Raw genomic sequence first — 21315 nt, 5'->3', positions numbered from 1 at the left:
TAAAGGTAGACCGCCTGAAAATTTATTCAGGAGAATCAAACAAAAGGACATCTCAATGCCCATGCACAGCTTGATGGAGTTAATGTAATTAGGTTGTGAGTAAAAATATTCAGGACTGTTTCACTTCCATACCATTGGCGAATGTCAGTCATGCTGCTCAGATAATATATCTCAGTATCTTACAGGAATTGGGTTTCAACACGTTGATGGACTAGTCCAGGAATTGAGACAATCCATCCATCGTCCATATCGACTCCACTCGAGTGGATAGTCACCGTGAACACCATCTGGTTTTTTCCCTCTTTGTCTATTGTTTGTCCCTGGTGCACTAGGATGTCCCCATGTCTGTCAGTGTATGTCTGTGGTTTTCGTTTCTCGTTGTTTAAATGTTTTATGTTTCATGTTCAAAAGAAAAAATGGTAAAAACTTTATCTGCCGGTTGTTTACACCTTGATTTGGCTTTAACTCATTTCAAAAAGGGAACAAATGAATAAAAAACAGTTTCAATCAGGCCTTTAGAGCCCTACACCTGTAGCTAGGAACATAGGTCAGCTGGAGAAGCTGCCCAGAAGCTAAGCGTCTGCACGAGCTGATCCTAAAGGCGCCAGCAGCTTCTCAGCTTCTTTGGTACAAGAGTTGAGAGCTGTTTCTCTTAGAGAAATCCCTGACTTATTATTTGACTCAACAGGTAACAAAGTGCTTCTCTTAAATTCATAGCTAAAAAGGTAAAAATGGTGTTTGGTCTAAATATTAAAGATATGTGTAGCCACTTCAATTTGTTTCTCATTGGTTTTAAATGTGTAAATATGCTCTACTTGCCTTGGTCATAGATTGTTGGCTTTTTAGTTATTGGATATGGTTAAAAGGGTATAATATTGATAACAGAAAGTTGACATAAAGCTGGTAATTTGGATGAAGTCATTCTAGATAACATGTGACATGGGCCAACCCAGGGAAACAGATCTAAATTGAGAAAATATTTTTATGGAATTCTTATCCTAGAAACCAGGCTTCTAAAAGAATTTAGGACAATGTTTCTTTGTTGAGGTACTAGAGACTATGCCATCGTGCGTTCATATATAGGAATTGACAGTCAAACTTTGTACTAGTTTGTTGGAGGTCGAGTTTTGCTTTCCAAAGTTGTGGTTTGCCCGGAAGCTATCTGTATTTTAATGCTAATTCCACTGGCCCGAGGACAGCTGCCTAGTCACGTACTCAGAACTCAGGTGACCTTGTGGTTGTGCTCTGTTGTTACAAGGAGAATTTAAGGATTGTGATTTAGGATTGCCAGTGTTACATTGACTAACTCAAACTTATTTTTAATTAAGAAAAAATCAAACAGGTAGAGATTGTTACAAGATTTACAAAGGATTGATGAGGTTTTGGAACTTGTGAGAACATTACAGCCAGTTTACTTACTCCAACTGCCATTTCAAGATAGATTTAGAGGATTGATTTTGAGTTTTCATTTCATGAGCTTGCTTATAATTTTAGAGAGCCCATGAAGTGATATCATTAAAAATTTTACAAAATGGCTAATAGCCTTATATTATGTAATTTTGTTGCTTCTTCAATGTAAGAAGTTAGAACTTTGAATCTTTCGGTGTATATGGAAATTTTTACTACAAACCTTTGCTCTCAAAATGAGCTTTAATATTTGGGGAGTAGCTGTTACACTACTCCAGAAAAGAATATTTGAAGCTAATTTTAAGCTTCTAAGGATATGTTAATTGGCTAAGTACCTCACCCTACCAGAGGACTTAGGTCTTTGTTATGCACATTGGAGATAAAGCTTCAGCTGTGTTAATACAGAATTGTAGTCTAGAGTCATGGAAGTATTTTAAAAAGAAACCTGGTAAAACATATCTTATTCCAAACAACAGTTAATTGGTTATTACAAAATACTGATATTTGGCCTATTACATATACAAATTTTTCAGACAAAATTAATAATTTTACTCTTTACATGCTTTTGTACTTCCTGTATATTTGTGCATATAACCCATAGGAAATGCGCTTAGTGTATTTATAGGCGGTTCATCTAATGAAAAGGCTACATATATGATTGGATCACTTGTTTATTCTCTTGAGTTTCCCCTGCTTCAACACAGACTATTAAATTACGTGCTGTAGCCACTGTTTTAAAAATGTTAAAAAATCAAGCCTTCAATTCATATACTGATAGCCAATGTGTGGCTTGTGGTTTACAATTGATTTCAATTACTTAATGCTTTATTAAAGACAGGTTTTCTACTTAAAATCAATGAGTGATTTCAGTATAAATTGTCTGACAACTCACTGTCCTTTCAGTGCTCTGGCTCAGACAACTAAAGAAAACCATAGACCCAGTTCTTTAAAAATGGTAATGGAGTTGATAACACACCCTCATGAAAAGAGGAAGACTCCATTTGCTTACTTTCAACTCCCAGCCTCACACTGCCAGTTCAGGGATTTCTAGTACTACTAAATCTGGACAATATTTACAAGATTTGACATTTCTAATTAATGCTTATGTTTAGGTAAATAAAGTTTGTGAGGTGCTAGAGAAATGGCTTAGTGGTTAAGAGCACTAAATACTGTTCCTTAATAGACCATTTAAGAACTCAAACTGGATTGCCTGGGCTCCTTAACAAGGGAGGACAATGATACCAGACAGATTGTAGGCCTTACATAGGAACAATTAGTCAAAAAATCTCATTCTTTATATATCCAAAACAATAATGCTGGAGACAATAATTTGATATACAAGTCAATTTATAAATACAAGTGCTCAGTGTCCTCAATTTAATCCTCGAGGACTTACCTTAATTAATAATATCTTTAATATATCTTAATAAATAAAAAGGGGGAGTTATCCCTGTACGCTATATAATGCTCCTTTTATTTCAATTTTAAAATTTGGATGCCAAAGTTTATGGCACCCTACAACTAGGCATACTTCTGCCTAGGTGAAATAGAGAGATCCACATATTGACATGATCCTGTCCAGATATTTTATATGGGGAAGAGGGAATGTTTGTGTTTTTTCTACAGGATGCTACAAGAGTGTGCCAGCTGCCTGAGTGGTTGCTGAGACTTGCTGATCCTGGTTACATGAAGATTCAGCTCTCGTGGTTCGGGTCCCTGGAGTCATTCCTCTGCCCTGAGAGGAAGATAGAAGATTCCCCTTCACCTTTTGTCATCACAGAGATTTTGCCGTTGCTGCAGTCAGTGTTACTGCTACGTGTGTCCCGTCCCACTGTGGTCCGCTCTCTGACTCTCTGTGCACTGCTGCTTGCTGGAGAAGACTGGACTCCAGCTGTTGCTGCCTCCCTCATTTCCCTGGTGACTCTTGCTGCCTTAACTGGTCATTTTACAGACTGTAGCTTCACAGGAATGCTACCTGCGTAAAGCTGCTGTGGACTGGGGAACTCTGCCCTGGTTGTACAGATCTCAGAAATGGTTCCATTGTCTGCTGGTTGTTCCAGAGAAAAATGACTGATCCTGAACTGTCCTGGAAAAGACCTTGACACTTTCGCTGCTATTGTAGCAGCCATTATTGCTGCAGACATTGTGTCTGCAGTGTCTGGAGTTATCCTCCCCCAATCTATTGTTAGACAAGCACAGTGGGTAAACTTTCTGGAGTAGTTACTAACAATTGGAAATTCTAAATTCTATTATAGGAGCGGCTTGACTACAGCCCTTGGTGGTAACAGCTGAGGTGAACCAGATGAGGTGCCCACTACTTATTGGGAGTGGCTCCGTTTGGTGCAGCCCTATGCTGTGGATTAGTATTCATGCTATGGTTGGTTTGCAAACTCAGATCTCAACAGAAACGTGACAAGGCCGTTATCACTCAAGCACTTGTGGCCATTTGAACAAGGGGCCTCCCCTAAAATTTGGTTATCTATCTTCAAGAATTAGTTGGTATCTGAGTTCTCTGCTCTTGCACCCCATGGATCTGTGGATCCATTGCACTGGGATGAGAGAGACTCAATGATCCTTTGATCAGCCCTTCCACATCGCTGAGGTTTCCTCATTGCATGCGATAGGGTGATCAGGACTGTTATAAAATAATATAAAATAAATCAAGACTGTTATAAAATAAATAAATAGGGGATGTAGAGGGCCGCAATAACATTCGCCACCACTAGATGGCGCTGGCTTCCACTGCGCCCCACGTGGAAGGCCGAGCTAGACAAGATGGCTCTGGCCTCCGCCGCGCCAAGCCAACTTCCTTTCAGGAAGTTAACTGTGTGCGCATGTGCAAGAGTGCCTTTGTGCCAGGTCTTTGCCCATTCTGGGGCGTGCCTTATGAGATCATGGGTAAGCGACCAATCAGGTGTGGATGTGCCGCGCTAGGGTGTATATAGCCGCGCCATGTTGGCGCACTGGGGCTTCTCCTTAAGATATTAATAAAGTTTGGTCGCAGCTAGGATTCCTATGTCCCTGCGTGTTTTCTTGCTGGTGAGAAGGAGCACGAGGGACAATAAGTGGATGCAAGAAATTAATTAATAAAAAAATGTCAGGTGGAAACCAATGTAACAACATGATGTGAAAAGGCAGCAAACAATTGAAACTATCAAAGGACAGCAGTGTCAGGGGTAAACCTCAATCAGGAATTGCCATAATGTAGAACTGGACTGATTCACTGTGTTATGACATTGCTTCAGTTTCCCTTTCCTGAAATACCAGGGTGTTTCATGGACCCCACCTCTTTCCTGGGTTAAGCAGAACTTTTCTCTCAGCTTCCTGAATCCATCAAACGTTCTTTTCGATTTCTTGCCCTTTCATTTATTGTTTTCAAGTAGGCAAGTGCCTCCAGAGTAAAAACAACAAACCCCTGTTCATTCTTCTGAATCCTGGCCCTATACTCCCACACTGCCTGTTTATTCAGTACTTTTGCATTGTTCTTAAACAACCTACTCTACAACCATCAGGGGGAAAGGTGTTGGAAATCCATTTTAAAGAGAAGGATAAATAAATAAATCTCAAGAGGAGAAGTGACAAAGAAGACAGGGAAAAGAAAGCCTGGCCTTGTGTATCTTACAGTGGAAAGGGGCAAAATGGAAGCAAAGACCAAAACAGACACCAGCCTGAGTGCCTTGTGAGATAAAATAGAGCAGCTGTACCACAGGATCACTAGTGACATGGGGAAACACGAATCCAGCACGCTAAGGGCTGAGACATACTTGACCAAAGCTGAACACTTCAAACAAAAAACAACTCAAATGAAACCTCTTTGTGCATGTAAGCATTCAAGACCGCCACTATCAAAATAAATAAATCATACTAACATCTGACTTCCTTTTCTCATAAAACAGTGGGACAACATGCTTATGATGTTAAAGAAAACATGAAGCCATGCATTATGCATGAACTACTTAGAAGTATATGTTACGTGGAAAGCAAAGCTGTTGTGAACATGCAACAGCACGTGGCCTGTAATTCCCGAGAGAACTACCCTGGAGGGGATGTGAAAGAATGTTACTTTTTAGAGCAGCTTCCTTGAGAAGACCGTGGAAGAGGCCCCAGCTGAACTTCAGACACAGATGAGCCTGCTGACAGGTAAAAGATCTTTGAACAATTGGACAGCTAAACGAAGTTATATGTGGAAGGAGGTTAATGCATTTCCAGGTACAGATAGAAAGAAAAGGAAACCCGAACATTGTCACTGACCAGCATAGAATTGAGAACGTGGTGTGAAAGAATGTTACTTCTTAGAGAAAAAGCTTAGATCTAATAAGAAGACAGTTTCAGAGTGTTGTAGCTAGGATGTGCACATGGTCCATGGCTGAGCCAGGAAGGTGATCTAGAGGGTTTTGGTGCTTGGTGAAGTTTGCTTTAAAAGATTATTCAGTGACATTTAAGTACCATTACTCACCCCCCAAAAAAACAAAAAGTCCTGTTCCTTGTATCAAATACAACATAAAATCATTTCACGTACTTAAAATTTGCCCCAACTTAGGTCTATTAGAGAAACATTAGAAATACGGTTTATTACTTATAGTCCAATGATCTAGAAAAAACTAGTATCGATTATAAACTTATTTTCTATAACTTTTCTATCTTTAAACAGCTATATACTCATGTTCAAAACAAAACCAGAATTATATGACATATAGGTTGGCCATTTTTTTCATTATTCATTTCTTATTTTTCATCTTTCATTATCAATAAATACTGTACTATATCCCAGAGACCTCAAAACAGATTTGTTATCAATAGAAACGGAGTTTTGTATGTTGCCTTGTATTTTATTGTCTTGATGCTTCTGTACCTTCATTTCATTCAAAGCATTTTTAGGTAATCCTCTCTTATCTGTCTCCGATTGGTCTTTGGATTTGGATGACATATTAGCGTAAGTTTAGACTTGCCAAAATGATCAGTTGCAGTCTCTCCAAGCTTCATAGAATCTGGATATAGATTTTTTTTTTTTACCCTTGAGTGCAGAAGAAAGAGAGGAGATGCAAGGGTCAGAAAGGGAACGGTGGATGCTGAGAAGATAGTAGCTATTAGCAGGTGAGTGCGACATGAATGTATTGTATACACGATGTTCTCGTCCTCTGGAGGAGAAAGGTCATTTGTTCATGACTAAGGATGGAGAAGGCCCACTAGGAGCGGCCAATCCCTTATTAGGAAGCTGAGCTGGCAGAACCTTCCTTTCTCCAGTCTACATCATATCAAGCCTGTTAAAGGGCAATCATTAATCACAAAAAATACTGCTTCTGTTTCACCAAATGAAAGTTTAGCTCCAAATGACCACATGGCTTAATGCAATATCCCCTTAGGCATTTAACTGTATGTGGTTAATTTTTTTCCAATTTTTTTGCAAATGGTCTCCATGATTTGTTTCTTTTTTCAGACATCAACGTGTTTTGCAGGCTTAAAATTGGTGACTACATTATCACATTAAAAGGTAACAAATCATTGCCTGGACTCTAGAGTGTTTTTTGATAAGAAATAAAGTGATGAAAGTAGAAATCTCCTTACGGATGAGAACACTGAAAAAGAGGCTGAAGATCTAAGCATCATAGTTGAATTTCTGGTGTCTACTGTTCCGCAGCCATGACTTTCTTATTTATAAAGTAAGAACGTCAAGAACATTGACCTTGAAGGAGTACTGTGATCAAATGATGTGACACTGCTAAGTGCTCAGTGTTGGTGTCTCCATGTTTTAGCACAGGTTAGCTGCTATGCTGGTGGGTTTATTTTTGCTATGACTGTGATCCTAGAAGAAATATGGAGGTCCCATTATTTTCTCACAGCTCTGCAGGTGACTGTACAATGGGTCTCACCAGTGTCACTCACAGATGGTGGCTTACTCTTTTCTTCTACTCTGTTCCCTGGGTGGGAAAGATTCCATTGTTTCTTCAGGGATCTTTGTGAATAGGGAAGTGTCCAGCTAGGGCTCTCTTTCCTCTTGGAACACTGGTCAGAGCCATTTTGATAGACTCTTTGACAGCTTGTGTTCTGCTCTTGCTTGGTGTCTGATAGGTGATTATCGTCATTGTTGCTGTTGTTTCTTGATAGTATTTTTGTAATCTCCAGCTAAAAACTCATTGTTGTTGCACGTCAGATCCAGGCTCTCAGAACCGTGCTCAACCACATTTCTGTTATAGGAGATCATCAAGTAGAATAAACAAGGTCTGGAATTTAGGCCAATGTGAGTTCAAACCTTAGTACTTGCTGCTGGTTTTGTGACGAGGAGCTCTTATGGGACCTCTCTGTGGGGCACTCTTGTTAGCAATTAGATGGATAAGATAATGCTGTCTTATTAGTAGGGTTGCAGTAAAACGAGAGAGGACAATTGATATGCTTGGACTAAAATCCTTTCTTTTGATGGGTTTTTTTCACTTATACTTTATGTATTTAAATATATATGTGCCTAAATTTGTACATTTCCTTCTCTTTCTTTTATTATTCCAGTCTCAAGTTTGCATTAGAGATATACACAACACTGATTCAAATGTGCTCTCCAGGCATCTTTGAATACAGAGCTTTTTTTAGCTTAGGTAGGTAAGACTCTGAAAACTCATTTTTTTTAATACTCCTTAGGCAATTGCTTTCCTTGGAATAATTTGTTTCTGCGTGCTTGACCTTGGCTTTACTTTCTGATTTTATTACTTAATATAACTATTAGATTGTTTGATTACCTTTAATTAAGTTGAATTGGCACCTGAATACGGAAATACCCTTGTTTCTTGGTTGGCCAAGTTTCTCATTTGCTGATTGTGACAATTCTGTCTTCTAATTTTGCCTTTTACAAATAAATGTGGTACTTCTGTCCTGATAGAAATCTTAGACGTGTCAGTTATAAAATATTTCATTGGGATTAATGTTACAGTCATGGTTATGTATATGTATATGTGTATGTATATGTATATAGGAGTTTTAAAATAGGAAATACTTTTTCAGTGAGTAAAGAACTCACTTGCCTTAAAGTTATCAGAAACCACCATGTTTCACTTGTTACTACAAGTCTCCATCTGGTCTACCCACTCCTAAAACAGAGCTGTATAGATTATGATTATTTAAACATGCTCTTCTTGATCATCCCTTAGGCTCTTGTTTAAAAGCCAAATGTCTCATTTGATTTATATTGCTTTGAATATACTTTCTTATACATATCACTTTGACTTTTAACACTATTTCAATCTCCCCCAGTATTAAAACAGTAAAAGATTAGTAAAGTCATTGCACGTTGAAGAAAGATTGGCAAATGAGTCAATAAGAGGAATCGTAGGGGTATATACATATGAGTAAACATTCTCTGTCTCTATGACTCTCTCCCCCTTCTCCCTTTCACACACACACACACACACACACACACACACACACACACACAAAGAGGTGGAGAGAGAGAGAGAGAGAGAGAGAGAGAGAGAGAGAACTGAGAAAGAGTAAAATAAAGTCTTTGTCCTTTCTAAATTCTGGGCCCTTTCATCCTCCAGGAAGCACAAATTGGCTTTTCTGAATTCTCTGAATTCTGGGCCTTTTTCAGAGGTATTGAGTTCCGTTTTCATAGAAACAGGAAGCTTCTTGTGTTCCAAAGGATATTGGAACAGGGGCCAGGGGTTTAGTATGAGGCACAGAGTGTCTGGAGCAGTGCACAACTAAGATTACTCCTGTGACTATGGCGTTCAATACCCAGGCCTGGGCCTCTGGGACCATGTTGGAGCAGCGGGCTGTCCCATAATGCAGGTTCCCACACACTGCATGAAGAATCTTAAACTGCTGGTGTATGTTTTCTTTGGAATTCAGTGGTCTCTAGAATAGATGTCACCTAGTTGGCTTAATAGCAAACTCCCTGGAGACACATGCTCACAGGAGCCATTGTTTGCTTTGTAACATATAACCCAGGTTTATTGAGTACCTAGCATACATGAAGTTCTTGGTTGACTTTTCAAAGTTGAAGACAAAAATCCTTTTCTTCCTAAAGTTCCTGTTTCTACCTTAAAGCCAGAGGCAGCAATGTTTGTTGCTGGTTTGATGGGGGTGGTAGCAGGGGATATTAAAGGTGATTCTAAGTCTTTTCACCTAAACAACTGGAAAGGTAAGGTTTTATTTATTAGTGGATTGGGGAACTAAGGAAAAAAAAACATGTTTTGAGTAATGTCACACAATTTTTTTAGAGTATGTTAAGTTGAGGTGTCTATTAGAGATGCTGGTTAAGATATCTGGTAGGATATGAAGCTCAAGAAGAAGGAAGATCAAAGTATAGATGCTTCAGTCCTACTTAGAAGGGGGAACAAAATAATCACGGGAGATAGAGGAAGGGAGAAAGCTGGGAGGGAGAGAGGGAGAGGAAAAAGGGGGGCAGGATCAAGTGTAGGAGGAAAGGAGAGGTACCAGAGGGTCAGGAGGGAGGTGTGTAGTAGTGGGGGATGGGGAGCTGGGAGTAGCCAGTAGGAAGCAAGAGGTTCCCAGGACCCAACAGGAATGACATTAGCCAAAATATACAACAAAGGGTAGATATAACCTGTAGAGACCTTATCCAGTGGTTAGGCATGGCCCAGGGTTGAGGGATGGAGCTACCCGCCCATCTCAAAAATATTAAACCAGAATTGCTCTTGTCTAAAGAAAATGCAGGGACAAAGAATGGAGCAGAGACTGAAGGAAAGACCATCCAGAGACTGCCCCACCTAGGGATTCACCCCATCATCAGACACTAAACCCAGACACTATTGCTGATGCCAAGAAGTGCAAGCTGACAGGATTCTGGTATAGCTGTACCCTGAGAGGTTCTGCCAGATGTAGATGCTCGAAGCCAACCATCAGACTGATAACCTGGATCCCAGTGGAGGAGTTAGGAGAAGGACTGAAGGAGCTGAAGGGATTTGCAACTCCATAGGAAGAAAAACAATATTAAACCAACCAGACCCCCTAAAGCTCCCAGGGACTAAACCACCAACCAAAGAGCACACACCGATGGCTCCAGCCGCTTATGTAGCAGAGGATGGCTTATCTGGAATTAATGGACTGGGAAGTCCTTGGTCCTGTGGAGTCTCAATGCCCCAGTGTAGGAGAATGCTAGGGCCATGAGGCATGAGTGGGTGTGTAGACAGGGGAGCACCCTCATAGAAGCAGTGGGGAGGAAGGATGGGATAAGGGGTTTGTGAAGAGGTAACTGGGAAGAGGAACAACATTTGAAATGTAAATTAATAAAATAATCAATTTTTAAAAAGCCAAAAGGATATCAGGGTAGGTAGCTAAAGTTTTGACACAGACGTTTGCAGTAGAAGAATGTGTTCTAAGGGTAGAGGCTTCCTAATGAGTGATTAGATGGCAGTTACAGCTACTTGAGGGGACATAGCCCCAATATTCCACCCATACTTTGGCACAGAACCATGGACATGTTACAGGCAAGATCAGGACTGTGAGTGTAAGGTGTTGAAGTTAAGTCCCAGTTCTGCCTCCCAGCCCCATGCTCCCAGCAATAAGACTCAGACTCAAATTATGCTTATAAATACCTTGACATATAGCGAGTCTCCACTCTGAGAAGATCATGATACCCATTTATTTTAATCTACATTTTGCCAGTGGCTGGTTCCCCGAGCTCAGGTACCGTGTGTTCATGCATCTGTCTCCTCTTTTTGGGCTCCTTCCCCTGCCTTCCCTGAATTCTTTCCCCACCTGAGATAGAAGGTCCAACCTCTATTTCCTGCCTAAGCTATAGGCCATAGTCTTCTTTTTTTTTTTTTTTTTTTCCGGAGCTGGGACCGAACCCAGGGCCTCGCGCTCGCTCACAAGCGCTCTACCGCTGAGCTAAATCCCCAACCCGGCCAAAGTCTTCTTAATTAACAGGTAAAACACCATACAATACACAGAGGATTTCTCTACAGTATGGCACCCATTTGCTATCGATATTGCTCTAATTTAGATGCATAATGAAATTTGAACACTTCCTATAAGACATATTCAGTGAAAATCCCACTGACATTTAATGTTTGTTGTGGCAAATTTAAATCCCCAAGGAATTAAGCAAAAAAAAAATGTGGTGAGCATGATTAGAGCAGAGGAGAAAAACATCTCAGCTTTAATTGAGTGGATTGTGTGGCGTGCCCACTCAGTAGGAGTAGTGGAGAATCTGTGAGCGTCTGTGAGCCTCCTGTGGACTACAATGGGTATGCGAACTGCTGCCCAGAATAGCAGTAGCTGGAACATTGGACCCAGGAGAAGTAGTTCTGAGAGAACTTGCTCAAACAGTCAATCTCTAAGTGCAAAGGAATTCGGAAGTGGTAGTTTCTGATGCTCACGGCTGATCCAGACATTAGCACTGCACAGCACTGAGTTCTTCCGCAAACCTTCTCAAAGTCAGACTGTGATTGCTCGTTTAATGTGACCATTACGGTTAAGGCAAATGCTCGCGGTTGGACGGCAGTAAAGTGTGCGTGTTTGTGGTTAGCGTTTTACCTGGTCTTAGAACCCCTCTTTCTCCACTTCCACTGTGCCTGCAGCCAAGTTTGCCTTGGATGTAGGTACTGGGGATCAAGCTCTGCTTCTCACAGCAATTTCCGAAGCCCCCAAACTTTCTTTCTTTTTAAATAACGAGCTTACATCACGGTTCCTACCTATTTCTCGTACTCATCCCTGGCTGAGTTCTTCTGAAGTTTGCAGTCGTGAAGACACTGCAGGAGCTTTACAGACCTGAGTGGTAGGCATGATGGTACCAACCTGACAAACCATTACAAACCATATCCATTCTGATAGTTCTTTATCAGAAAGTCTCTTTTTTTTTCTGTATCTAGTTCCATTTTTGTGACAGTTTGAAAATGTCCCCGCCAAAGTCCATATGCTACAAATGGTCCCCAGTGCAGTGCTGTGTAGAGGTTAGGACCTAATACGGGTGCTCAGGTTAAAGACAGCACGAGGTCTTTTTGAGAGTGGCACAAGTCACACAGTGCCACACAGTGACTTGTGCCTTTGATCTTGTCATATCTCTACTCAGATGCTCTCTTATCAGGCCCCCTCATTTTCTTTAGGGTTCTTTCCCCCCACCCCTGGAGTTCTTCCCCGAATGGCTTCTCCCGAGATCTGTAAACTCCACTGGGTGTGATGGCTTTTTATGTCTTGTTTATTTTCTGTTTCCATCCCCAGGAATAGAAAACCCAGGAGAACAGGGACTCTGTCCTGTTTGTTGTATCTCTCCAGGCTCTGGATTATTGCCTGGTACACATTACGCATTTCGCAAATGCCTGCTGAATAGATGATTAAGGGAATAGCGTTGCTTCGCCCAGTGAAATCTAAGCAACCTTGTATTTTATTTTTCCTCCCTTTGTAAAATGCTTCTAATACTTAGGCTAAATGGTGCCTCTCTGCCTCTTTTCTAAAGGCAGTGACTACAGTGCTGCGCATTTATAACCCACAGTGCTGCATCCTTAGCAGGAAATGGGAAAAAGAGCTTTGCAGACCTCGTGGAGCCCCACTGAGCTTTGTATAGCAGATCTTCTTTTTTTTCATTTTTTAAAAATGTATTTATTCATTTTACATAACCGCCCCCCTCTCTTTCCAGTGCCTCCTCACTCAGAAACTCCCCCCACTTCCCCTTCCCCTTATTCTCTGAGAAGGGGGAGCCCCCTTCTGGATATCACCTCCCACCCCATCCCCATCCCCATCCCACCACTCCTTACCCTCCTCACTCCTCACCACATCCTTTCCCAACCTCCCCATTCTCCCAACTCTCGCTACCCCCTCAACCCTCTCCGCCCAGCTCCACATCAAGTCACGGAGAACTAGGCATATCGTCTCCCCATGAAGCCACACAAGGCAGCTCAGCTAGGGGAACTGAATCACAGGGGGGCAACAGACTCAGTGACTGTCCCTGGTCCAGTTGTCGGGGACCTGCATGAAGACCAAACTACACATTTGCTAGGAATGCGTAGGGGTGGGCAGTGGGGGTTAAGTCTAACCCATGCTTGCTCTTTGGTTGGTGATTCAGTTTCTTGGACCCCCAAGGGTCCAGGTTAGTTGCCTCCGCTGGTCTTCCTGTGGCTATTCTTTTATGAAAGTCATTTTTTTCAAATGCGTGTATGTTTGTGAGGGGGTATTATTTCAATTTGTCTTTATTATTTGAAGAGAAAGCGTTCCTAGTTTCCTCCTGGGAAACAACGCTAGGTGGTGGTTTTCTGTTTTCTGTTGTATATACATATATATTCTATGAATGTAATGGGCTGGGCTGGCCTCAGGAGCTTATACATTCCTCTCCCCCACACTTAGTTTAGGACAGAGGAGAAGGTCAAGCCACAGTAGAGTCAGGAAAGATGGAAGAAATTTAATTTAAGATGCATCTCTTTGTCTTTCTGCAAAAGTTATTTGCTAATTTTCTAATAAAGGCTTCATCTGTGTGACCCAAATGTAATTATTTAAACAACCCCAGTGACCGTGCCTGGGACTCTCTCATCAGATCTCAGGCACAGCTCACTCAGTGCACCCAGCACCAGCTTCTTCTAATAAAACCTACGTCAATAGGTTTCAAGCCTTTCAGCACTCGGTGCTCAGATATTGATTTCATAACAGCATTCTTGACCCTTTGAAAGCTAGCATTAGCTCTTTAGTGCCCTGGAGTTTGTTTCCTGCCTGTCTCTCTGTCTGTCTGTCCCCCCACCCCTTTTGAAAAAAATTTAAATCGTTTTCTGTTCTCCTCAGTGGTAGTCCGGTTAACTTGAGATTTGCATTGCTTCACGGTTTACCTGCGTTTTCTTTCTTCCTTTTCAAACCTTAGAAACAATTCGTATCTCATCTCTTCACCTTTCATGAAAGAGAAACCCGCCCAAGTGAAATGTTTGTTTGAGCTTCCCTTGACTTGACAATTTTGATTGTTTTTCCTTTACTAATTTAGTTTTCTTTGTATTTAAGATTTCGAAGGCAGACTTTTGTGTAGGGGACGCTTTCACCCTCAGTATAAACTTCATACTTCGGAGGACACCGAGGCCATCTTTCCAGCATTGCTTTGCCATTCTGCTTCCCTGATTTGCATGTGATTCATGTGAAGGTGCATTGGGCACTCTTGTGTAGAAAGAGCTAAGCTCAGCACTTCCCCTGCCCTGTTCTCCCAGAGCCCCACCCCAGGCCTAGGAGAGAGGTGTTATTCTGAAAAGAGATTCAGAGAGCATACCCTCAAGGTGACAACAGTACTTGGCAGAGCTGAAATTAAAGGTAGCCAGTGCCTCCAGGGTTGATGGTTTTAGGCAATATAGTACAAGGCTTCTTTATAATTCTACCTTGGATGGTGTTTTCTTCTTTCACATTCCAAGCCTGTCTTAGCTACAGTTGATTAAAGTCTTACTAAGATAGCAAAGCCTGGAAGCACAGGCTCTGAACCAGATTAAGTAGATCTAGAACCAGGCCCAGCACACAGGAGATAAGTAGAGGATATAACCCTTTGTGTCTCACTGTCTTAGTGTGAAAATGAGAATAATGGTGCTTACTCACAGGGTGGTAACACTTACATAGGTAATACAATGCTTTGTAATATTCACAGAGGTCAGTATGTACAAGGTATGTGAAACAGTCCCTGTCACAAAGGAAGCATGCCACAAACAGAAAATCCTATGAATTTATTGATTCGTTGCACACAGCTACTTAAGACTGTCTTTTCCTTAGAGTGTTCAAGTCTGGTTAGGGGTCATAAAAGCGCTCATGAGGGGCAGAGACCATGCTTAGAAAGGCAGTGTAGGTGCTGGATGGTAAACCTAAGTCTAATTAAAGAGGACATCCTTAATGAGTGGTTAAATGGAACTTTAAAGGCAAACAGGTAGATCTTTCAAATGTGTGCTTTCCCATCAGGGCAGGTCACTGCTCAAGATGGACTCCGTAATCATTTGTCCTTTTGTACTGTCACTCTCCCAGCTCTCTTCAAGAGGAGGTATCTATTTCCTATTCCTTGAATTCTAATTAACCCCTGACATTTTTAAGCCACTGGAATTTGCATAACATGATACAACATGACTTGCAGCCTTAGATCTTAAAAAGCATCGCAGATTCCCTTTTAGTTGTGAGATCAGCCTTTATGAGAAAAGCAACACCTGCATTGTTGCAAGATGAGAAATGGAGTGGAGAGAGATACCTGGATAAGCCCAGGCCATTTCAATCATACTAGCTGGAGTTTTGGGCATGTGATTGAAATGTAGCTCCCTAGATAGTATGATAATATGATAGTGTGATAGTGTGTGTGTGTGTGTGAGAGTGAGAGTGTATGTGTGTTAAAACAGTAAACATTTATCATCTCTGTTTATGTACCCCACTACTTCCAAAGATTACAATCAAGGCATCACCCAGGAATAGGTTTTCATTTGAAGAGCTCTAGGAAAGTGACACACACACAAATGTATATACGTTCAACCAGGTTTTGTTGTATATATTTATATTGGTTTTAGGGCTGAACACTCTGCATTTAACAACCAATAAAGGGGCTCATCCCTTGGAGAGGATAAGTCTCCCTTAGCTACCTGTAGTTCTTTGTCTAAGGGTTGGACCCTGTAAAAAATTTCCCCTTCTGTGTTAACATGTTCATTGATGTTGTCCATTGTTCTGGGTTTGTTTATGCAGCCATTTCTAGGAGAGACTGTTTGGAACAGATTTATTGGTATTTGGGCTCTTATTATTTTCCCACCATCTCTTCGGCACCATTCTCTGAAACAAAGATGCTGGAGCTATGAAGTAGATGTATGGATTGGATCTGTTATGGTTCCCGAATCATAGATGCAAGAACTGTGACATAGATGCACTAATTGGGTCTACTAATCTCTGCATTGTGTCCATTTGTGACTTTGTGATAGTTTCCATCTGATGTAAAGAGACACTTCTTTGATGAGCTATACTTCTTTGAAAAATGTGTCTTGCACACCTAAATTTTCTTTTTTTAAATTATAAGAAGCAAATTAAAATAATAGTGTAGTAAATATGAGCTATACTAGTAACAATCTTTTATCATCAGTATTAAGTACTGTGTATGATAATTATGTGTATGTGTATTATGTATATAAATCTATATGGGTTATTAACTTGAGGAGAAGGGATTCAAGAGAGGAGCTGGAGGAAAAGGAGGGGACAATTGATGTAATTCTATTTCAATTAGAAACATAAAAAAGAATAATGTGCTGTATCACCTGTCAGCACCATATCTGCCACCTGATAGCCCCAAGTCTTCCATCCATCCACAGCCACCCTTTTGAGTAACATCCACACCTTTAAACTCTCTAGTCCTGATCTGCACTGTACAGAAACCCAGTATCACCATCTTCCTCTTCCTTGCCTCCCTACCTCTGTAATTATCTCCAGAGAACTGAGAAAGAATGCAATGGATTAGAAGCAGCCAGGTACCCAGATTGCCTCATGTTCTCACGTCCTACACATCCTGACATGGCCATTCAACATACGCCCATCTTTTTTCTCTAGTGCTTCATTCTGCATATAGTCTGACCTGTTTTTCATTCTCATAAAAAGAAACTATGTTCACTGAAAGATTATTTCCTTTTTCACAGATTTCAGTGTGTTGTGTAGATAGCATATTCACAGAGTCCATGGTTTTTAATAAATGCAAATGTCTATAGTACAAATTCTCATTCCCAGATCATCTGCCCCATTTTGTCCCCTTTCCTGGCTCTAAATAGTTACTTGACTAGTTTCTTCGATATTCCTCTGGGTTTACTTGCACAATATAAGACAATTGAAATAGATAAAACATTTCTTCTCTGTTGAATGTTGTTGGCAAAAACTATGAAGATATGCTGCCTGGACCTACTTTCAAATCTGTGCTGTCATCTGCTCTCTGTGGCTCTCCCCGATGCACAGAAAAGTCCTTTTTTCCCTCACAGAGATGATTTCCATGGTGACAATTGTAAAAATGGGACACAAGGTCTGAGAGGTGAATCATTTTAAAATAGAGTATCAAACCGCGGCATTGCCCTGGTATGTGTGGGCCAAGAATCTGTGTGGATATCCCAGCCTTCCTTAGACTGGACTAGATTTATTTTGTTTTGAGATACCAGGGTTTTGGTATTGTTTAAGTTTAAGGACAGGATTCCAGATAAAGGAAGAGCTGATAATGATTCAAACTTGACTACTCGTTGTACTGATGCAGGGGATGTGACACTGGCCATTATTCTCCCCTTGATCTTGTTGCCATCTGACCAAGTGAGGTCCCTTCAGATTCCTTTCAACTTTTCTTCCAAGTCCTGACATTCTCTCACTGTTACTTCTTCCTTCCCACTGTGCCTTACAACCTCCTAGTCTTTTGCTTATTCTTGAAGCAATTCCATTTTGGGGGTAACATGTGGGGCATTTCTTTGGCAATCCATGGGCTAAATGAGAGACAGATCTTGAACAGCATTTAGCCTATGCAACAAGCTATGGCATAATAATCTGCCTATGGGTGGGAAAGTAGCAGGTTGACACAACCATAATAAAGTGGTATCTCCACTCTTAGATTATCATCTAACAATCATCTCATAGTGCGTTAATGTATTTTATATTCCTATTCCCTTTAATGGCTATGGCAAACACAATTAGGGCTCCTCAGATATTCCATATGTTCCCCTACATTACCTAGACTCTCTTGCAGAATGAGCAGAATTGACACTGTGTCACTTCTGGGTGGAGGTAACTAAAAATCAATGTGCTCTCTTCTATGCCCTTTCCCCCACTGCATATGAAGTATTCCAAGTGGCATAGTTATTAGCTTTACAAGGGACTGACCCATATTAAACTATAATGTGAGTGAAAAATATAACTTTATTGTGATCAGCCACTGGCATTTTAGACATTTGTATTAATGTTTAATTACATATCTATATTACTTAAGCCAACATTCTTAAAATAGACTAATCTAATATATAAAAATAATATATACATATATATTAGGCTATGCAAATATGTCCCTATAAACTGCATTAATTATTCTTCAAATGTCTTTGTTTCTGTTTATACATTTGAAGATCCTAGGGGGTGTATGAGTGAATTCCACAAAGAGTGAGTGAGAACATTAAATATAACTCTTTACTCTGTAGTCCTCTTCTTGCTGCTAAATTCTCAACATTCAGACACAGGTACACTATAGTATCTGGTTCATTTCCAGATTTCTCTAGATCTTTATAGAAAGCTATGTAAATTTTGTTTGAGATTTGTTCTCTTTTTTAGGTGAACTTAGAAATCTGTTTCTGCTGTACAGAAAGTAGACTAAGTCAGAAGCTTTATACTTGACCTGTCTATGGTTTCTAATGACCCACCCAATTATCTGTCAATTAGTACCAATACATACCAGGCCCCTTTCTGGTTGCCTTTCTTCTCAGCAAGTTAGATGTTCTCCCATTGGGTGGTACCGGGTCATATTTCCATCTCTGTCACAGAACAGTATAACAAGTTTCCTGAGTTTCCAATAGCATACAAATGGAATGGCCTTTTGTACTGCAACCTGGAGTCTGAAAGTCCCAGATAAGATGGTGGCCAGGTCATCCCGCCTCAGAAAACACGTGGAAAGAGCTATCCTGGAACCTTGTCATAGCTGGTGATATTTCCTTAGTGTGTGGAAGCAAAACTCCAACCTTCAGAGGGAATTCCTCTAAGCAGGTATCTGTATATAATTTCTCTTTCCTTTTTATCAGTTGTGCTGGATCAGGGGCTCCCTGTCCTCATATCATGCTTTAACTTAGTATATCTATTCCAACCATGTTTCTAAGTACAGCTGTACTCTGAGGTACCAGATCTTTAACACATAAATTTTAGGGCATATAATTCAAGTCCTGTCAGATACCAGTGTGGCCATACACTATGGTGATCAATAACAAAGACCTAAGACTCAGGCTCATTTGTGTTGGAAGCTAAGTTTGCTTTTAAGATGGGGTCCTTCATCTTTCCTTTCCATGGAGGAATCATGTGATCCTTACTCATGTGTAATATGGTGTCACCTAGTCTGTCTCAATCTGGACTACGGCCTCAAAGAGTAAACACAAATAGTAAATGCCAAAATACCTCCACATTCCAAAGTGATTTGTTTGACAAATCATGCCAGACATGTTTAAAGTATACAGAGACATCTGGGCTGGATGCAATCCACCGTCTCTACTGATAAATGACACAATGCTTATGAGGCTACGGAATTTGTTTTAGAGGAAGTTGTTTGGTTTTGCTATCCATAGGAAGAAGAGTGCAGTGCTTTTCTCTCACATCAAGTCAGATGACAGAGACCTTACGGTAACCTTGAGAGAATCATGATGGAATACATGAGTATAAAAGAGTCAATATAGAAGCTGTATGTGGCTGGGAGTGGTCGAGAGAGTGGCTGCAGGGCCTCATGTGCTTTCTCGTGGATAGCAGAACATGACAGAGGTGGATTTCTTGAGCATCCAGTCAGTTAACAAGAAGAACCTACTCTGAGGCCATTTCAAGAATTTCATTCCTCTTGAGAAGGTTTCTTGCCAAGCTGGACCTCTGTCAAAAGAAGATGGCCGTTTTACCCTCTGGTAGAGAAATGGAGGGTATTCATCTTTGGTGAGCGGAGAAAGGAGTTATAGCTGGAAGGCTGAACACTAAACCTATGTTAGGCCCACCATAGAGAGAAATCAGCATCAGGAGTCTTCCATGCCCAGAGGGCTCTAACCCTTGATCACACTCAGAATAGTGCAGTGATTATTATCCTCCCGGTTTTATTATTACTGGCATTCCAAGCACAGAGAATCCTGAGGCAGACTGGCAATGGAGGGAGATAATACAAAGATGGGGAAAGAAGGATTGAGGCAAAAACCTACCATGTCCTAAAATGAATGGTTACATCATCCATGCAAGACATGCCTTGAGAGTCTAAAGGGAGTTTAACTAAACTGGGATTTCAACTAGATGAAGGCATTGTGTTATGATACTGGCTCTGGGCTGAACGTTTTAATTATAAATGTTATAGCATTTTTGAGGTGCTGAAGTAAAAAAAATTAGATGATAAGTCTTTCTTGTTGTCCTTCATAGAATAAGGACAATCCACTCACAACTTAAATAAGACAGGGGAAAAGAATACAGTCCTGTTACACTTTCATGTCACTGCATTCATCCTGGGAGAAAGGCAGAACTCAGTAAAAGTTGCCTTTCATTTTGTGATGACAGTAATTATTGCAGTTATCATTTTGATTGAAGAAATTTATTCTATTGTTTTCTATTCTATTTACTGAAGAGATCTATTCTATCTTTTTGTGGAATGGCTCCAGAGGCATAGAAATCCTCTCAGGAACTCAAGTAGGAAAAGATTTTCAAATAGACGTATTAGATTCTTGGAAAACCTAGAAAGCCAATCCCTAAACCAAGCCTCCAGCAATACTCGTAGGAGACAACCATCAAACTGGTTTGCCTAGAGCTCCAGATTGACTCTAGGGCCCTGTCTCCCATCAACTATGGACAATAAAATATCTACAATAGAAATGCTTGAACTTTTGGGCATTCTATACGGTTGTAGTCTAAGAATGGGAAAGCTACTCTCATGCTGGAGATACTAATTGTAACTCCTCTGAAGCTAGAACAAGAAGCTGAAATGCTTTTGCTTGGAGAATCTAGCACCTACCTGGCCCCACCTAGCAGCAGGGGCAAGCATTCCAGCAGAACCTGCTCTCACTTCTTCCTTTACAGTCAGTTTCTGTCTCACAATCTGAACATTAGCTAAGGAGGAATCTCAGAAACCTAACCACCATAGTTAGGATTCCTATTGCTAGGATGAGACAATTATGACCCTAAATAGCTCAGGTAGGCAAGGGTATATTCCAATTTGCCGTCATCAGGTCAGACTTCATCACTGAGACAGGTCAGAGCAAGAACAAAGACAGAAACTTGGAGGCAGGGTCTGGAGCAGAAGCTATG

The 21315-nt window shown here is 40.8% G+C and overlaps 1 protein-coding gene across 1 annotated transcript in view; it reads left to right on the top strand.

Annotated features, from left to right (window-relative positions):
• Positions 1–3093: 3093 nt before the first annotated feature.
• The window catches only part of LOC147994742 (uncharacterized), a 48663-nt gene continuing 30441 nt past the window's right edge, over positions 3094–21315 (top strand). The window contains exons 1-3 of the mRNA XM_087659535.1: positions 3094–3324; positions 5478–5547; positions 6845–6898. Coding sequence (XP_087515661.1) covers positions 3094–3324; positions 5478–5547; positions 6845–6898 — 355 coding nt within the window. The remainder of the gene's footprint in view (positions 3325–5477; positions 5548–6844; positions 6899–21315) is intronic.

This window comes from Rattus norvegicus, chromosome 4 (genome assembly GCF_021556685.1).
Source record: "Rattus norvegicus strain SHRSP/BbbUtx chromosome 4, alternate assembly SHRSP_T2T, whole genome shotgun sequence".
Lineage (NCBI taxonomy): Eukaryota > Metazoa > Chordata > Mammalia > Rodentia > Muridae > Rattus > Rattus norvegicus.
This window is presented reverse-complemented; position numbering and strand designations above follow the sequence as displayed.